The sequence below is a fragment of the Periplaneta americana genome, chromosome 4, assembly GCF_040183065.1.
Source record: "Periplaneta americana isolate PAMFEO1 chromosome 4, P.americana_PAMFEO1_priV1, whole genome shotgun sequence".
Taxonomy (NCBI): domain Eukaryota; kingdom Metazoa; phylum Arthropoda; class Insecta; order Blattodea; family Blattidae; genus Periplaneta; species Periplaneta americana.
Window position 1 is genome coordinate 182,423,027 of NC_091120.1, and position 20,016 is coordinate 182,443,042.

Consider the following 20,016-nt stretch of genomic DNA (forward strand, 5'->3'; position numbering starts at 1 on the left):
CATTGCTGCTATCATCGCTTGGTCCAAAATTAATTACTATTTCGTCAATGGCATCATCCATTCCCGGAGTAGTGTGAGGTTCATTCGGTTGTAATTCAATATTATTTTTAATTCTCTTCACGGAACTAATACTTTTGCCAGAGTATTTAGCTGCTCTCTCATATTCCTTAGCAAGAGGTTCCAGCAAATATTTGTTTAATTTTTCCTCCTTGCAGAGCTTAATTATATTTGCAATAGTTTCTCTTTCTCCGCGGTGCGGTGATGTGTTTTCACCATAATTACTACCCTGTGGTTGCTGCTTCATGGTAACACTACTGGTACGGAGTGAAGGAAATAGTTCTATGTTTCTTGACAAGAGATTATGATGCGGAGCATGTGCAAACAACTCAGTTGGCTCCACCCGTGTTACGTGCTTCCTTCCCTCTGCTCCTCTGTCCCCGCTCAGAAAGTTCAAGATAACTTGCAATAACAGTATATAAAAATGCAATAAGCTATAAAATATCCTATTTATTAACAACACATATTCTTGGGATTCTAGTGCAGCTAAGTTGCAAGGGTTAACATGTATGGAGCAATGACAGATGGTGTGACGTCACAGATACTGGTAATTATTTTAAATAACAATGCATCAGATACATGAAGGATTTTCACAAGAATATACTTACATTAAGAAGTGTCCACATCAGGCAACAGACTGGTTCTAAAGAGTTTCCCCTTACAATATTTGATCCCTAAATTACAGGCAACTAACTGGCTCTACCACTATAGCCTCTATGTCTACACTATTATATGTGTTGCAGAATATAAACAACATGCAATTTTAACACAGCATAGCACCGACACCATAACTGAATCGGTTATTGTTGAAAGGAACTAAGTCCACTTTTTAAAGTTTTGAGATAATCGAAAAAAACTGTTTTGTGAATAATCTATTGAAGATTAAACCAAAATATATTATACACATAAAATATATATGTACAATATATTGTGGTTTAATCTTCGATATATTATTCACAAAACAGTTTTTTTCGATTATCTCAAAACTTTAAAAAGTGGACTTAGTTCCTTTCAACAATAACAGATTCAATTATATAATACAATAGAAGCCTGCTAGTCCGAACATATTAAAAAAACACATACCGGTACACACAGAGAAGGTGAGGGGGAGGGGGGAAAAGAAAAAAAAGAGAGCAGGGGGGGGGGGGAGTGTTTATGTGTGTATACATATAGTATGTTTCAATATCTAATTTTACTAAGTGAGAGCTTAATTTCACTATGCCAGAGTCTAAATTAACAGATTTTAAGCTCTTTTAGGCGCCTAAAACTTAATTTTTAATGCGTAAAAATATGAGATTTAATAATGATACATTAATTTATTGGTCTGACCCAATATTTTGGGTTTGCCCTGTGACACAGAATAGCTCACAATAAAATTTAAAATGAAAAATTATATAAACAGGTTTCAAACAAAAGTGATTAAGACGTAAGAAAAAAAAAAAAGAACCTAATATAATTTGAATTGAATGTACACCATAAAGATGCTGACGAAATATCGCTACAGAAAATTTTATTATGGTAGTGACGATGGCATCTTGAAGATCTCTCGTCAGCTCGTATTTTTCCCTCCACTTTCGGAATGGTGCCTCTCGCTCCGAAGAAGAGACTGGTAACTGTGATTTTTTCTATGTTGTATTTTGCTGATAGGTACTGAATTGTGGGCTCGTAGATTTTCTTTTTCTCTTTGTTCACTTCAGATGGCTGAGATTTCAAATCTGATCGTAAGATCAATTATTTCGGCTGTCTGTTTATCAGTGGCGTAGCGTCAATGTAAGCTAAAAAGCTCAGCTTCCCCAGTTAATAATAATTTCATAATAAACCTGCAGTCTATGGACAAAATTATTTATTAATTTTAATAGAATTTATGATTACGCATTAAGTATTGTGATGCGGCAGCTCAGGATGATTTGTGATGCAGCAGTAAACAAGATGCCTGCACACACCAGCTTCCAAGCAGACTGGTTTCTCACACTCATTCTTCTGTGTAACCCACCCTGCAGATTTTCCATCCCTTTCTAGCTAAACTATCCTGGTCGCAAGGTTCGCAAGAAGCTAGCTTTGACATTGAAAATAAGTAGTTTCCGAGTTATACCTTTTCGTCAGTTGTGTTCAGTTGAAGTGTTAGTGTGCATTGTAGCTGATATAATAAATAATGAGTGAAATAACAGTTCCTGACACCAGTTTACTTGAATTTTTTAGGACAATTCTATTATCAAGATTGACTTACGAACAAAAGTGTGATCTAAAAAACAAATGACCGACTCCCTTGCTATCAATGAAGGATACAACCGAAAGACAGATGCATACATACGTAATGATACTAATACTGTATCTATTGACCGTTAATATTGTGATTCCTCTAACTATGACAGGGAGTGAGCTAATGTTATATGTATACGTGTCTATTTGTTAGAGATATGTGTAAACCGTGAAATCATACTGTATTTTACTATGTACCATTTGAGGTCATGCCTTATTGGTGTTACTTACGATGTTCCAACCAATCTTCGACTGCTGACTTGACATTGACAACTATTTATTTTAAGACTATATTTTTGTAATACGTTTTCTCATATTGCATGAAAGACAACTTGAATTAGCTTCTCCTGCTCAAAAATTCATGCTATGCCACTGCTGTTTATTCCTATTTATAGCTATGATATCAATCCTACGATTGCTCCCACCATCAGCAATACAATGAACTTCCTCGTGAAAGTCTAGATTTTTGGATCAAAATGTATCTGCAATCACAGAACGTATGATGTTGTGACATTTTATTCTGAGTACTTCTCCCTGTGAGCAACTCCCAAGCACATGTGGTAAAGTTTCATACTCACTGACACAGCTACGAACAGCTAATAGCAGTACAGTCGTGGTGAATGTATTTCCCAAATGGGAAGTTGTAGTGTTCAAGAAACAAACCTCCTCCTTCTCCTCCTCAGGAGGGGGACGGAGGGCATATTTGGACTGAAACTCAATTCTGTTTAATGCTACAGAATTTAAGAACTCAAAATGTACAATGAGCAGTACAACTTACTTTATGAATTAGTCCTTGTTTTCTATACTATATAATAATAATCTGCCAACTTCTTCTTACGAAGAGCAGATAATCTTGACAAAGCGGCAATGTCTTGTCAATGCTTCATAAACCTCGAAACTAAACAAAGTGGTGGACAGTGAAGGGTGGGGAGGGGTTAAAGGCATGGTTTCCCTGCTTGCAATCCTGTTTCATCACTTAATCCGAAATTTAATAATCCGAACAGGGCCCGGTCCCAATTAGTTAGGACTAGCAGGGTTCTACTGTACAAGGAGCAGAGGCTACAGAAACTGATTGACCGACTATCACCATTTCCGTTTCCGTGTTTGGGTTATGTTGTGAGTGCTGACAAAGCCTTAGTTAAATCACACAACCTACTTATCTCATCATGCCCCATTGCTAATGGTCCTAGCTAATGTCTGCAAACAAATCACATTCTTTGACAGCCATTATTGTGTTTCCAAATTGCTTCCTGTATCGTATTTTTCTCTCGTGTTTAGAAAAAAAAAACAAATTTCCCATTAAAACTTCGAAAATATGTAACAGGTTGTGCTTGCGGGAACTAATTAATGTTGTGTTGTAGGTTGCATAGATAAAAGTGATTTGTCCTACAGCCAATAGAAAGGACTTTCAACACGTGCATTTGTTTACATGCGGAGTCTCCTTGCATAGAATGAAGATCAGTCAGGGCGAATAACAGCAAGATAAGGGCCCTGCCATTGCACACACAAAAATAAATGAAATTAATGTTTGAAAATGTTTTCAATTTGAGTCACTTTTTTTACAACAAAAAAAAGTATATATATATTTTTTCTATTTTCGTAATTTTGAAAATTAATCTGCAAGCCCTAGGTTTTTACCTGAAATAGTACACACATAAATATTTTATTAAATATATTATTTAATGTGAATCATTATCGATACTGAATACGAAAAGAATCTGTCCAATAGCTTAGAAGAATGCTGTAGACAAACATAGAGAGCTGGCAAGCTTAAGAACACTTTACCAGTATTCGTGATGCTGAAAACGCGTATTTCCGTAAAAATACCTACACTAAATTGCTTTTGTTTATTTATTTATTTTTTTTTAGCTTCATAATCCTGTGTCTTATACAGTGCATTTGTAGCTCGGCTGGACCATTCCACAGCGGCCTTGGACTGGATGAAGATGGGCACCTGCCACCAGAGTAGCGCTGTAGCTACTGCTGACGCGCCAGTCAGTCGAGTTGAATCTGTCGTGAGAGAAAGACGTCTGTGCGCGTGTTGTGAGTAAAATTGTGTTGCTGGTGGTGATAAAGTGTCTATTAATAATGGTTGAGTACACTTTAGAACAACGTATTTTTCTCTATGATGCGTATGTGAAATACTCTTCTGCAAGAAGGTGTCGAAGAGAATTTGAACATCGGTTTGCAGGTGTTCAAATTCCTAGCAGGTCAGCTATTCATGACCTTGTCAATAAAGTCAGATGTACAGGATCTTTTTTGAACAAGAAACATGTTCAACAATGCCGTGTAATGACAGACGAGAAGTTTAATGAAGTAGGGGCCTGGTTAGAGCACTCACCTCGCAAATCATTGCGACATTTAGCACAAGAAGTTAACATTTCCAAGACGTCAGCATTTGTAGCAATGAAACTTCTGAAACTTAACCCATACAGGGTAACTGTAGTTCATGCTTTACAACCACAAGATCCTGTAAGTAGGGTTAATTATTGCAATTGGTTTGTGCAGTCTGTTCATAATGGCGACGTGGACCCACTTTTAACATTCTCCACTGAAGAAGTGTGGTTTCATCTTCACGGTCACTTTTCTACTCAGAACAACAGATACTGGGCTACCGAAAATTCCCATATTATTCATGAAGTTCCTCACCACGCTGCAAAGGTTGGGGTTTGTGCAGTGAGTGCAAGTAGAATTATCGATCCCATATTTTTCGACACAACAGTTGATTCACACGTTTATTTTTTTTATTTTAGTAGGTTATTTTACGACACTTTATCAACAGCTTAGGTTATTTAGCGTCTGAATGAGATGAAGGTGATAATGCCGGTGAAATGAGTCCAGGGTCCAGCACCGAAAGTTACCCAGCATTTGCTCATATTGGGTTGAGGGAAAACCCCAGAAAAAACCTCAACCAAGTAACTTGCCCCGACCGGGAATCAAACCCAGGCCACCTGGTTTCGCGGCCAGACGCGCTAACCGTTACTCCACAGGTGTGGACTCACACGTTTATGTAACTTCAATTTTAAATAATTTTTTTCCGCAACTAACAAGAAATGAACAACTGAGTGGCTGGTTTCAGCAGAATTCAGCTACAGCGCACACTACTGCGAATTCTATGCATGAATTGCGAAGTGTGTTTGGTGACAGAAGAATTAGTCGAGGATTGTGGCCACCTCGTTCTCCTGACTTATCTCCTTGCAATTTTTATTTATGGGGAACGTTAGAGAATAAAGTGTATGCATCAAATTCGCACACGTTACAAGAATTGAAGGACATCATCACGAGAGAAATACAGGCAATCAGTCAACATGAACTTTTGCAAGTGAACCAGAATTGTTTTCGGAAATATAGGGAATGTGTTCGAGTTGAAGGTCATCACTTTCAACATCTGTTGTGATCCAGATAAGCCTAATGTTAGTAGAGTAGTCAGTATTCCGTACCCATGACTTGCCGGTCGTTTACGTGTAACTCTGGCGGCAGGCACACCAATCTTCACCCAGTCCAAGGCCGCCGCGGAACGGTCCGGCCAAGCTATGAACGCACTGTACTTTGTATAAAGAGAAAGTGAAAATAGACATTTAACACTCAAGTTTTCTAATGAACACAATTTTTTTCTACACACGTCTAATAATAGAACTGGTTCTTAGTTGAGTTACACTTTTATAACATTTTTTAATATGTCAAAAGCGAGGGCCCAACATGAAAATATATTATGTCTTAAAACAGCAAGTAACTTTGACGTGCTTTGTTAGGATTTTAAGTGTGCTTACAATTTTTCGGAAGTTTTTCCACCAACTTTGATAAAGATGCTGCAAAGAGAGTTAGTGTGATTACTTTAAAGATAGAAAGGCACCCTGAAACCAACCAAGCGCATGTGTGAGTATTTAAATGGTACCTGGTACAAAATTCGGCTTCTCTAATTCTCTCTTGAAGCCGAATGTGAACTTGGGAGCACTGTCATAAGCCTTCTCAGATGTCTGGAGATTGTATTCACCAGGTCCTGGTTTAGACAAAAATAAAACATTTTATACATTGAATTTACGATTTATGTTTGTATATTCTCATATAGCTTCCTTTAATATTAACTAAAATCAAAATCGAGCGAAGCTCTTAAGACGCTTTTGAAGTTCAGCCCACCCAAAAAAATAAAACTGATTTATTGTTCTTAGTAATAGTACACCTAAAAGTTTGTAATAACAATATAACGTAATACTTGGTTGCACTCCAATCTTTTCATATATTAAGTCCACTGTTGGCAGTCATTACAGTAGGAAGAGAGCAGTGGGAGCCGCGAGGCTTAAGGGAAAAAGCCTCTAAAGGCATGGCCATGGATATGCGAAACTTACTGAGTTTCCCGTAACACATGCTAGAGGCACTAATGTAGAAATTGATCTTTCTGCCACCTGTTGGGCAAAGGAGAAGTTATTACATCTAGCAGCAAACCAAGTAGCGAAAATAAAAACTAATTGAGGACCGTTTTTGCAAAACTTGCTAACTGAAAAAACTAAATTTTACAGGAGAGACAAAACACTATAGTAAGCAAGTTTTGCTGTACGGCTTACTTATAGCAGAAAGCAAGTTTTGAAAAAACGATCACAATTTGACACACTACAATGAAGAGAAATAACCCAATTTTACTAAGACGCCTTGAACATCATGTAGAGGCCTGCCTTATGTTAACGAATCCATCAAAATCTCAATTTTGCAAATTTTGCAGTTAGCAACTTTTGCAAAAACGGTCCTCAATTACTCCATGTATTTAGCAGCACATCTGGTGACGAAAATGTTAAACTATGTAGAAAGTATTCCCTCTCACTCTCATCGATATTCAAAACTAACCCAATTTAAAATAAAACATTTACATTTTTATTCTTCACAGCATCTTCCACTGAAAATTCTTACCAGAGCCAACAGGAAGATAAAAGAGACGATCTATTTTACACTACCCAATTAAAATATAACCAGAGACAGAAAATAAAGCAAAAGGTTAGATAATTCGGATTGTATTCTTTGGGTATTTAGTGTACAGTGCAATGGAAAAGTCTGCAAAAACTACTCAAATAGTTCAATTTATTATATTACTATTACTTTATAATACATTCAACAACACTATTTTACAGCGCACGCACGCACGCACGCACGCACACACACACACACACACACACACACACACACACACACACACGTGATCACTTCGATGACATGTTGTTAGACTACTCTAACAACATGTCATCGAAGTGATCACGTGAACTATTCTTAACATATTATGTATTTTATATATTTTATCCTTAAGTTGTGTTTTATGTAGTTTTATTAACAGCATCCATAATGTTCATGAATGTTCCAATCCCACAGTTATGTAGGTCTATTTAAATGTAATAGGCATTCGCATTTGAAAATGGTACACACGTACTGAAAACGTTAATGCTATAAATGTAATACTAGATAAGCACGGACTGTTTAATTTATTCAATATACTTAAGATTATAACTTGCTTATCGGAAACTTCTTACATAATGAAAATACCTAACATTTGCTCATATTGGGTTGAGGGAAAACCCCGGAAAAAACATCAACCAGGTAACTTGCCCCGACCGGGAATCGAACCCGGGCCACCTGGTTTCGCGGCCAGACGCGCTAACCGTTACTCCACAGGTGTGGACGACAGTCTGTAGTCATAAGATTTTGTGACTTCAGCAAATAAGCAGTGGCACACTCAAGACTGTTCACTAAGGCATAGAAGTTCATAAATGTCGCACCATGTCATAAAGACAGCACAGAAATACAGCTCTTGTTTCTGGTGGGTGAACAGATGATGTTTCGCAACAGATCTTACCATAATGAAGTGTAAATTAAGTTTTCTGTTCAAAGCGCCAGCCACCAACTCAAATATATATGAAGTGTAACACATGTCACACCATTTCGAAAATATAAAGCGTATTTTGTATTATTTTCCTGACAACTAAATTCTGGTCATCAGAGCATACTGTATAGGAATAAAACAAAATCTGCTATGCTTGAAATAGAAAAGAGAGACATTATACTGTATTTTTTATATTCTGTCAAAGAAAGCATGTCTCACTGACAAATAATTTCTAAGTAGACCTATTATCGATTCAGGAATGCACTTCCAGGCATGAATTTCCAATTACAAAATTCTAGTTTCGTTACCATAATCATCTAAGTTAGTGTGTGACAACTAGGGCTAGATTTTGATGAAATTGCATCTTTTTTCTAGTAAGCCAGAAACATAGCTGCTTTAGTATTTATATGTTATGTGATAAACTGAGTGTTTTAAGACATATTTGTTAGGGCATCTTTTTTTGCATTTTTTGCCTGTTTCAACTCATAAGATCATTTTTTGTTTTATTCGGTCATTTTTTAGGCATTTTCATTTAATTTTGGTCATAAATCCCCATTATTAATGTAAAATAATGTTTATTTTCTTTGATATTTTCTTTACATATTTTGTCCATTAATACCCATTATTTTGTATAATATTTTAATCGTTTTTCCGCACAAATATTGCCATTTTAACGTAGTACACCCCATGTAATGGATCAGTCCAACCACCCCTTCAATATAGACTCCTCTATACCTGCTAGTTCCGGATAAGAGTGGCCCTGTGGTAGACTACATGGAAACTAAAAGTAAAGTAAATCCATGGTGCTACAGCCCATGAAGGGCCAAGACCGACCAGATGACTGCTGACTTCACGTCCACATGCCGATGCAGAGGTGAACGATCATACATGGAAACTACATCAGGTAAAATAATTAAAGTGTACGACTTAGAAAAAATTATGTAAAATTTAATTTAGTTACTAGTCTAAGTATTAAGTAGTACAAAACCTCTTTTTTAGGTTATAAATGCATTGTTTTTAGGACATTTTTTCATGATTTATAGGTCATCAAAATCCTAGCCCTAGACTGACAACTAATTTGAATCACTCAGCATGTGTTATATCTAAACATTTATTGCGATTAAAAACACATAAACACGCATGTAAACTAATTCTCGAAATCATCTAACCACAGTAACCTGCAACTAAAACTGATATGAACATATAACCAATGCATGCAAAATATGAACAAAACAGTACCTGGTGTTTGGTCTGGCTTTTCCATTTCTCTCCTCTGGCCAAATGAATATTTTGGAGATCTATCATGGGTAGCTCTATCTGACATCTCAGGCCAATAATCTCCAGGTGCTAGATTAGAGATAAAACATCCCGTATATTAATCAAATAGGTGAAAAATTCACTGTAGAAGCCTACTGGAGCATTTTACATTTCACAGTTTATGTTATATGTTAATGGAGTAATGATTTACGATATCTTCTTAATTTACATATACTAGTATTTATTGCATTCGCAGGTTTGATTTAAAAGGAAGCAATACAACATTCTGAAAATACATGGCTCCTCAGAAGTGAATATCAATGCATTCTAAAACATATTCTTTCGTTAAAGTTCCAAAAATATTGTACTGCTTCTCTTCTAGAAAAGGAAATCGCATATGAATGCATTACAAAAAGTAAATTCGTTGGGCACACTTTGAAACATACAGGCTATTCTATCTCAAATCGACCGAAATATAGAGAAAATTGACCTTGCAATTTTTAAATACAATGAAACTTTTTCTGTCTGTTGACAACTGTGATACAATGCTTTGTGCAAAGTTTGAGGCATCAGAACTTCATAGTGTTTAAATAAAAAATATTTTAATTTATCGTATTTTCATCAAATTAGCAACTTTAAACTGTTGTGGCTCCGAAACCCTTTCACCCAATGATCAAAATCATGGTTTATTTTGATGCTGAGAAATTAAAGTTTATATTGACATTTAAACAGTTTTTCTTACTTCTTATGGAATTGGAGAAATTTAGATTTTTCTTCATTAAGATGCCTTTGACCACCAAAAAAATATTTTAAAAATATATGGTTAGATTCCGTATTGAAAGTACAAATAAACACATATTTTTTACTGGTGCACCGTTGATAAGAAAGTATTGAAAATATCAAATAAAGAAAATAAATAGTATGCGCTTGAAGTAACCAGCTGACTGTGAGGCGGGAGCTAGCCGATGCAACCAAGGCCAGGAGACAAACACATAGCGCATAGCTGGGCTAGCTTTATCACAAGTTTTCATAAACACAGGAGTAAAATGATGTCCAACACTCGCTTATCTTCAGCTCTTGGCCAGTGTGTGCAGTACTACACCGTACAAGTCTAGGGGTGTGAAAATAATTTATTTAATACCTCGAAACTTATTGTAGAGCCACTAAGCAAACAATGCCCAATCCCTATTAATAATGCAAGGTTTTTTCCTCAATATTTTTTACATTTTTACAAATTGGCAAAAAGCCTAAAAGCAAGTAAAATCAGATTTTCTCTCTCTCTGTATACAATAAAAATAAGGGTTACTTCTTAACATAACCTACCATTTGCCAGCTTCAAAATGAGCTCCCGTTCAATGTTCTGCAGTAAATGGTTCCAGTTCTGAGTGCTGAAAGAGGTTTGTTTTTTTTATAAAATACGCTAAATTTGTCGCTCAATAGTACGAAAACCGTTTGACTTTCGATAGTATATTTTTGAAAATGCACTGTCCTCAGCACCTTGTATAAATAGGGAAAAAATTAGAGTATTAAAAAAATGCGAGGTTTTTTACTGATCGATTTCATATGGAATAGCCCGTACATACTGAACACATTTTTCTCAAAACTTAGGAGTCTAACTTAAATCCAGCCATGTTCTCAGTTGGAGGTTGTGCATGCAAATAAAATCTGGTTATTAAGTTTTCATGTGAATAATGCTACATGCACTCACAATGGTCCAGACGTTGCAACAGATAAATTGGGGTATAAGTGTAACAAAGAGAGAGATGAAGTAATTTTATTTTACTACACTTCCTCACATTTTGTACTTATATTTTCAATTATTATATCACCACCCCCCACAGCCGCCATCCCCACTACCACCACCATTATCAGAACTTGAAAAAAACATTCATCTGCTCGTCTATAAAGTGTGAAAAGTTTTATTTGATGAGTGAAAATAGTACATTATGCAACGAGCCTATAATGGTAGTAATTAAGACGCGAGTATGTTTATGAAATGAGTGCGAGTTTCATAATTTTCATACGAGCGTCTTAATTACCATTATAGTCAAGTTTCATACGACTTTTTATGCTCGACCATATTTCTAACTTGAAATTATTCAGAAGTATTCATTTTATTCTTATATGACTGAGGAGTGGAACTGACCTTGTGCAATATCTCGTAAATTGTGAGATGTGCGCAGACGCGAAAGTATTGATTTTTTCCGAGGAACAAATGTCCACATTGACCTTGATATAATCTAGAGAGTAAAATAAACATTAACCTTGATATAACCTTGAAATTGGTTTAGACATTGAAAAACGAGATGACAAATTGAATTTATTTGAATATTATTTACAATTAACGCTAATTATTATAGTAACAGAACATAACCTTCTGCGACAGTATTGGATTTCCAGCCTCCGTGACATTTCGCTAGTTGTCTTTCAATTGCATATCCGAGAATAATCGATACTTGCGCTTTCATATTGCTACAATGGTGCTTTCTGATTGGTGGAACACCTGAACTTTAATGAATAGGTGTACTTTAATGAGGTCCATTAAAGGGCTGCTACCAGGTGTATAATTACTACATTTCGGCATGGTCGAGCACAAAAAAATATGATTTTATAATTGTGCTTCTATGGTTCGATCATGCTGACTAGTGAATTTTTTGTCTAACTGGTGAGCAACCATAAAATTTTTAAAGCCCTGATTATTATTATCATCATCATCATCATCATCATCATCATCATCATCATCATCATCATATTACTGAAGTCAAATGTTCAAAGTACCTGCGACCAAATATATATTATATGAAATTTGTCACACACTCTCGAAAACATAGTTTTAACAAACTCTAGAAATAAAAAATTCATCTAATTACAGTAACCTGTAACAAAAATTGAAATGAACCAATAGCCAATGCATGCAAAGTTTAAACAGAATAGTACCTGGTGTTTGGTCCGGCTTTTCCATTTGTGTCCTCTGACCAAATGAATATTTTGGAGAACTATCGTGGGTAGCTCTATCCGACATCTCAGGCCAATAAGCTCCAGGTGCTAGTTCAGAGACAAACAAAACATCCCGTATATTATCAGTTCGATGTAGTGCATACAGCTAAATTTGAACAGGTATGGTACCTGGAGGTTCCATACGTGTATATTTTTTTTAAATTTGGTTTGAATGAAGCTCTGTTGTGTAGTCCTTACTTCCCCCCCCCCCTTTGTACGTAGAAAATATTTCATATACAACAGACTCTTGCTAATCCGGCCATTCCTTGCAAAGTGTTGTTAGGTTATGGAAAATATAAAGTGAAAATGATTACATTCCAATGTGAGTCAAAAAGCTACTAGATTTAAATATATTATATGAAAAATGATGCAATCTCCATAAAGGAAAAAGCATGAAGAAGTTAGTAGGAATGTGTGTACAAATGTTTTATGTTTTATTTAACGACACTCGCAACTGTCGAGGTTATATCAGCATCACTGGTGTGCCGGAATTTTGTCCCGCATAAGTTCTTTTATATGCCAGTAAATCTACTGACATAAGCCTGTCGCATTTAAGCACACTTACCTGGCCATCGACCTGGCCTGGGATCGAACTCGCAACCTTTTATGGTTGTATTGTTATCAGCACATATTTAACATGAAAAAATCACTGTAGAAGCCTACTGGAGCATTTTACATTTTATAGTTACGTTGTATGTTCATGGAGTAATGATTTTTAAAGAGTTTCTTTTTAATGTACATAGGCTAATTTTAATCACTCTGTGCATGTAATATTTAAATATTTAACTTGCTGTAAATAAATAAAAAAACACATACATGCAAAACTAGGCCAGAAGGAGTGTTTTAACAAACTCTCGAAATAAAAATTTCATCGCCTGCAACTAAAATTGAAATGCATGCAGAGTTTCAACAGAATAGTACCTGGTGTTTGGTCCGGTTTTTCCATTTGTGTTTTCAGGCCAAATGAGAATTTTGGAGAACTATCATGGGTAGCTCTATCCGACATCTCAGGCAATAATCTCCAGGTGCTAGTTAAGAGACAAACAAAACGTCCTATATGTTTATCTTATGTGCACCAAAAGTGTAGTGTACCTATCCAATGTGGAAGGGGACCGATGCACCAAAATTTAAGAGATGGTTCAAAATATTAAATATAACAAAATGTTTACTATACTTTCTCTGGGATGAAACACTATTAAGCTGGAAAAAAAAAGGTCTTTGCCCAATGTCTGGAGTGCTTTATTGCGATAATAGCCCAAGAGAAATGGCTGATTGTTATACAAGCAGATAGGTAAAAATAATCTGAATGGTTGGTATCTTGAGTTTTTTTTTTTTTTGCAAATTAAACCATTTTGCCATGAATTTAAATATAATATTTGCGAAAATCGTTCAAATAAATCTTGCAACATAGCACACTGTTGCGTGTCACCAAGAGATGGGGGGAGGGGGAGATAAGACATGAGTGATCACACTTGCTAGAGTTATTGCAGTTGCCGTGATGTTGCCAAATGTTTCATAGAAACGTAACGATTTCCTGTAAAACAGTGAATGTTAGAAAAAAACTTATTTAGATTTCTCAAAACCTCTCATGATTTATTACCAGTTTCATTTTGGTGCAGTGGTTACCATCTATCCTGTATGTAGCTAAATTTAAACAGGTTAGGCCTATGACACCTAGAATTTCGCTTAGTTTCTCCATCTGTGTTTTGAATTACGAGAATTATCACGAATAGCCTTATCAGACATCTCACAGCAGTAATTGCCCGACACTCATCCAAAGACGGAAAAAGACTCACTGTATAGGACAAGAATGATGAGTGATGAATTCGGACCTTTAGTTTCTGGAAGAATTCTTGCTGTGAAAACAGTTGCAGTACCAACACGAAGGAAAGTTAAGAAGGCAATAGGATGTAGGGAGAAGAAAAAAAAAAAAAAGTTGGTAAACGGATAAATTTCAGAACACGGATTTCTTCCTTTCCCCTCTTACTTCAAAATTCTAACCTTGTGCACAGAAAATAAATTATTGGTACTGAAAAGTGCCTTTTCGTAAGCATGATGATGCGAATTCGACAAACGCAGACAAATCTGCTCTTTTTATTATTTTAAGCTATAATTGTCAGCGAGGAATCCGTATACTGAAAATTTTCCAAGTCTTTACTTAGGCCTAGCTTAACCGCAATCTTAACCTTAACCCTTATCTCGCCAAGAAATTGTTTAACTCTTGACTTGTTCCACATCTTAAATGTTAATGTAAGATCTATAGAATACAATAAATTAAATTAAAATTATCAATCACATCACTATACCTACATATACCGCAATAGAGACAACGCAATTACATGAGCACCTACACCTGACTATGACGTCTTGACCAATGTTACCAATACGATTCTTAAAAACTCACTATGAAGGAATACAAAAACCACTAAATGTCTATATTGTCAATATAAAATAAAATTATTTTGCCACTCTAAGTTCTAGATATACACCCAAAATCCCTATATCAGCAACACAAACTTCATAAATTTTATCCGCTAAACACAGAAAAACGTCAGATCTAGCGGAAAACCCGCTGAATTGCAACACTGGTTATGACACTCCTTGACCAGTGTCGCCAACTCCAGAATTGACAAGGCACTAGATTCAAAAACAGAAAGACGTCTTGGTGTCTTGTCAGCCTACTTGAGGTGTGTGGACATAAAGGGGAAAAAATTGAGACGGTGTCGGGTGTAGTTCCTGGGTAGCTCAGTCTGTACAGCGTTGGTGTGCTAAGCCAAAGGTCCCAGAATCGATACCCGGCCAGGAACAATTTTTCCCTTGAAATTATTCAAATCTGCTTCACAGGAAGTATACCTGAGAGCAGTTTTGCATAATTCAACAAGATATTTCCAAGGCTGCTGAAACAAACCCTTGACTCAAAGCAGAAGAATCTGGAAAGGGATATTGTGTCAGGTTTAAGGAGGCAAGGATACATCTATTAAATAGAGAAAGAGTGGGTATTATTTATTGATAATGGAGAAAAATTTGCTCCGGTGCCGGGGATCAAACCCAGGATCTCCAATTCCATGCACTGGGTGCTCTACCACTGAGCTGTGCTGAGACTCAATCCATGACACCGGCTCAAACTCTTCTCTTTTTAATGGAGAAAAATTCGCTCCAATACTGGGGATCGAACCTAGGACTCCAGTTCTACGCACTGGGTGTTCTACCACTGAGCTACGCCGAGGCTTAATCCACGACACCGGATCGAATTTAAATAATGACAACAGAGAATTCTATAACATCAAAAATTAATATGATGATAGAGAAAGTGTGTTAGAGGTACTACCAGACCACGAACAACCTGGCAAAAACATGGATGTAAACAACAATCTGACAAACTTTCTTGAAGTATCGTATGCGTTACGGCAATGAAAATAATTAAGCACGTTGCCACAAGAAAAGACTGCAAGTACCAGCTGGGAGAAGTGATTGTGCAGAAAACTTAATTACTTCAGAAGATGAAGGCAGTTCAACAGTCTGATGAAGAAATAGATGAGGCAGTCAGTCACCAAGAACAACCAATAGAAGAAGGGACGTGGGTGAAGGTCAAATTCAACTGCAGGCCCTAATATATACTAGCTGCTGATAATATTATGTATATATATTTTCCGAAAATAAAACACTTTTAAACCAAACTGAACTATCTATGGTTAGTCACCTTGAGTGGCAGACATAACTAGCTCAACAGAATAGGCGATCCCTCTGGTCCTACCGTATTTCCTTTGATGATGGAACTTATATGTACTCTCGAAACGTTGAAAATGTTAAGTTCCAGGACATGGCAGACTATCCAAAAGTCTATTTTTGACATTCTGTTCAAGCATGTCTTCATTCAGAGCAATTTCTATTGAAGAAATTACAAAGCAACTGGCTAGTAATAATGGTAATTCTAGAAAAAGAAAAATATACCTAGTACGGAGGATTATGTAAAGAGAAAAGCAGTTTTCCCTTTTCATTAAATGTGAAGCATAGGAACGCCATTTCATAATTTCAATTAAAAAACACGCCAAACAAATTATCTTTGCACCAAAAAGCGGATGCTCCCTGGACCAAAAATACACAAATTCAATCTTCTAACACGATTTTTTTTAATACTTTCGTTTTATAGTTTATTTCAGCGATTTTGAAAAAACGTAAGAAGTGGCGTTCCTGTAATTCACAATTACCGTTTTGACTAACCTTTGGGTTGACATTACGCTGAAAATGAATGAGGAGCCTAGTTGAAAGTCCATTTTTTAGAAAGTGGGGTTAAGAGTAATTATTATGGAAAATTGTAGGGCTACGTGGAATCCGAATTTTATATTATTTTCTGTCAAAAATGACAAATGTTTTAAATTACGCTTTAAAAACAAGCCTTCATTATAAAGACGGACACCTCCTAAGTACGTGTATGTATGACGATAGCAGCCAACTCCACGCAAAACCAATCAGAGGCTTGAATTAGGTCATGTGACTGAGCAGGTGGTTGTGGGAGATGGGAGAGTAGGCCTATGTTAATAGCATTGATTCCTTTTTATTCTGTGCAACAATGTTGAAAAGCAATAACTTTACTTTCCAAGAGTCAGTGAATTTCTGTAGTTTTTTCTATTTATTATGTTGGAATTTTTTCATATTAATTTCATGTGGTTGCACTAATATAATGCACTTTTCTTAAAATAAATATATTTCAATTTTGTTCTTCAAGAGATAAAACATACAGAAATTTTTAAATCATTCTGTTCCCTTATTCAAACACATGGGGTGTGTTGTCATTTATGTTTCAAAAAACAGCCACCTCCCATCCTTTGTTACAAAGCTGGCCAAGTCAATGTTTATTTTTCAATTATCTCATTATTACGGCCAGGATTTGTATGCACAAAAAGGCTGATATATGAAAAATTAAACCAAACGTGCAAAATCAGTTTATTTAACATATCGTTTATCAGTAAAAATTTTGTCGAAGTTCCAGATACAACACTGTGCGCATGTCCAGCACTTGTAGTTAGGCAATTTAAACCTTCTTACCTAAATACGAGGCGCATCCAGAAAGTGACTTTTCCTATTTAAAAAAAAAAAAAAAAAAAGAACACACACTTTCAGGAAAACATTTATTGGCAACAGGTACAGCAATGTTTCAGCTATTTTTCAACATAGCCACCATCAGAACTGAGACACTTGTCGTATCGTGGGATCAACTTTTGTATCCCTCTGTCGTAGAACTCTGCTGTCTGTGAATGGAACCAGCGTGTGACAGACTTCTTCAGCTCTTCGTTGTTGCCAAAACGCTCACCGGAGAACAGGAATTTCTTGAGGTGAAAGAAAACGTGAAAATCGCTGGGAGCAAGATCAGGACTGTAGGGTGGGTGATGAAACAACTCCCAGCCAAATTCCGTCAAAACAGCTGCTGTGCGCCAAGCCGTATGTGGACGAGCATTGTCATGGAGGAGCACAACACCTGCAGTAAGCATTCCACGCCTCTTGTTTTGAATGGCACGTCGCAATTTTCACAGTGTTTCACAGTAACGGTCAGTGTTCACTGTTTCACCTCTTGGAAGTCAATGAGCAGAATGCCCTTCCTGTCCCAGAACACCGTGCACATCACTTTCTGTACTGGCAGCGTCTGTTTGAATTTCGTCCTCACCAGAGATCCACTATGCCGCCAATGCATTGACAGCTGCTTGGTTTCCGGGGTGAAATGCGAAATCCAAGTCTCATCGCCAGTGACGATCCTGTCGAGGAACTCATCGCAGTCATCGTGATACTGTTGCAGAAATGTCATTGCTGATCCTAAACGTTGCATTTTGTGTTAGGGTGTCAGGTTTTTCGGCACCCACCTGGCACACACTTTTTTGAACAGCAGGTGCTTAGTGACAATCTCATGCAACAAGGACCGCGATATCTGCAGAAAATGGCTGCTCAGCTCCGTAATCGTGAAGCAATGGTTCTCCATGATGCACTGCCGCACCAGCTCAACACGATCATCACTGATGAGGGAAGGTCGCCCACTGCGCTCTTCATCATGGACACTTTGACGACCTTCGGAAAACTGCCTACACCAGCTATGCACCATCTGCTTACTCATGATGTTTGGCCCATAGACCTGACAGAGCTGCCGATAAATTTCAATTGGCGAAATACTTTGTGCATTAAAGAACTTTATCACCGACCGAACCTCGCAGGCAGTGGAAGAAGGAATAAGGGCTTCCATTTCGGACCACTGCTGCCACGCTACTGGCACCAGGCGGGACCTGTCCAGCTGGCATATGATTGATACGTCATATTTCTGTAAAGCATGCGCAATTGACACGGCTAATTAAGTTTACTTTCAAGGAGAAAAAATCGGGAACTTACTTTCTGGATGCGCCTCGTACAAGGCGACTCTCGACTAAGAGTACATTTGAAATGAATTATTAGAGAAAAAAATAACTGTTTCCAAGAAAATAGATTTTAACATAATCAATTGTATTAATTTCACATTTGTGCAAGTTTCTTTCTGGTTTCCGATTGAGATTATAACTTTCGCATTCTCAACCATCAAAACACAAATTATAATATTTAAATAAATAGGTACTTACCGGTACATGTTTTTCACAAAAATCGCAGAACACTGTCATTCTGCCTGTCCTCAAGCCTTCTTTATTTGTTACCCATTGCTTCTGGGTGTACTAGAACAATGATTTTGTAGGTGGCATCGCGAACTCACACAAATCACACAGAATTGTCCTTGGACTGATACTGTTAGGCTTTCTTTTTCAAGTGAGAATATTTGTATCTTAATTGGAAACAAACATCTTTGTTACGTTTCATGCGGATTGAGAAAAACGGCATCATAATTGATTGTTGTTGGCAGAATGAACACACTTCATATGAGGCTACACTAGACCTTTGTTTGTTTAGAGAAAATATTATACTGAAAAAAATTCGAAGTTTGCATATATGGCGATTTGTGTAACAAAATCCCGAAAATATGCCACAATATATGCAAAATACACTATTATATGGAGAAACACCCAAAATATATGCAAAAATATGCTATATTAACTCTGCATATTCGTAATCACAGATGTTCAAAACGTGGCTATATAAAACTGTTTTTGTATGATTTTCAAAGAGCGTGTAAATATACGCATTTGCATATGAATACTGGCCATACTCATTATGTATATCGAAGATGAAATATTTAAATTAAGGAAATTATTTATTCTAAGCTGCCAACATACTGTAGAAAAAAAATTCAAATTCCTAAGTCGACTTAAACTAACTATAACAGTTTTTGTCCTCTACTGAAAATTTCTGACGAATGGACATGGCCGTCTTTGTAACTAGGCTACTTAAAGGTTCATATCCTAGGTGGGATTTCAACTCACTACCATGGCTTCTGTGCAAATTAGAGCTGCATGTTTTGCGTTGTGTGTCAAGTACCCACCATTAAAAATATAAACACGATAAAATGTAAAAATGTGACTAATTTCGTGTAACATTGCGTACAGTTTCTTCATATATACAACGAATAAATAAGGAGCCATGCTGATATAGTGGCCAGACTTTTTAGTTTTTAAAAT

The 20,016-nt window shown here is 36.5% G+C and overlaps 1 protein-coding gene across 8 annotated transcripts in view; it reads right to left on the reverse strand.

The window, feature by feature from the left end:
- LOC138698500 (ciliary microtubule associated protein 1A-like) overlaps nucleotides 1–14,911 on the reverse strand; it is a 35,883-nt gene extending 20,972 nt beyond the window's left edge. The window contains exons 1-5 of one of the 8 annotated variants that reach the window (XM_069824471.1): nucleotides 14,744–14,907; nucleotides 13,355–13,461; nucleotides 12,374–12,481; nucleotides 9,419–9,526; nucleotides 6,212–6,316 (exon numbers count right to left, since the gene is read on the reverse strand). In XM_069824471.1, coding sequence (XP_069680572.1) covers nucleotides 6,212–6,316; nucleotides 9,419–9,526; nucleotides 12,374–12,481; nucleotides 13,355–13,439 — 406 coding nt within the window. In that variant the 5' untranslated portion in view covers nucleotides 13,440–13,461; nucleotides 14,744–14,907. Of the gene's footprint in view, nucleotides 1–6,211; nucleotides 6,317–9,418; nucleotides 9,527–12,373; nucleotides 12,482–13,354; nucleotides 13,462–14,739 lie in introns of all 8 variants that reach the window. The other 7 variants (XM_069824470.1, XM_069824472.1, XM_069824473.1 and 4 more) reach the window with 7 other exon arrangements.
- Between the last annotated feature and the right edge of the window lie 5,105 nt (nucleotides 14,912–20,016).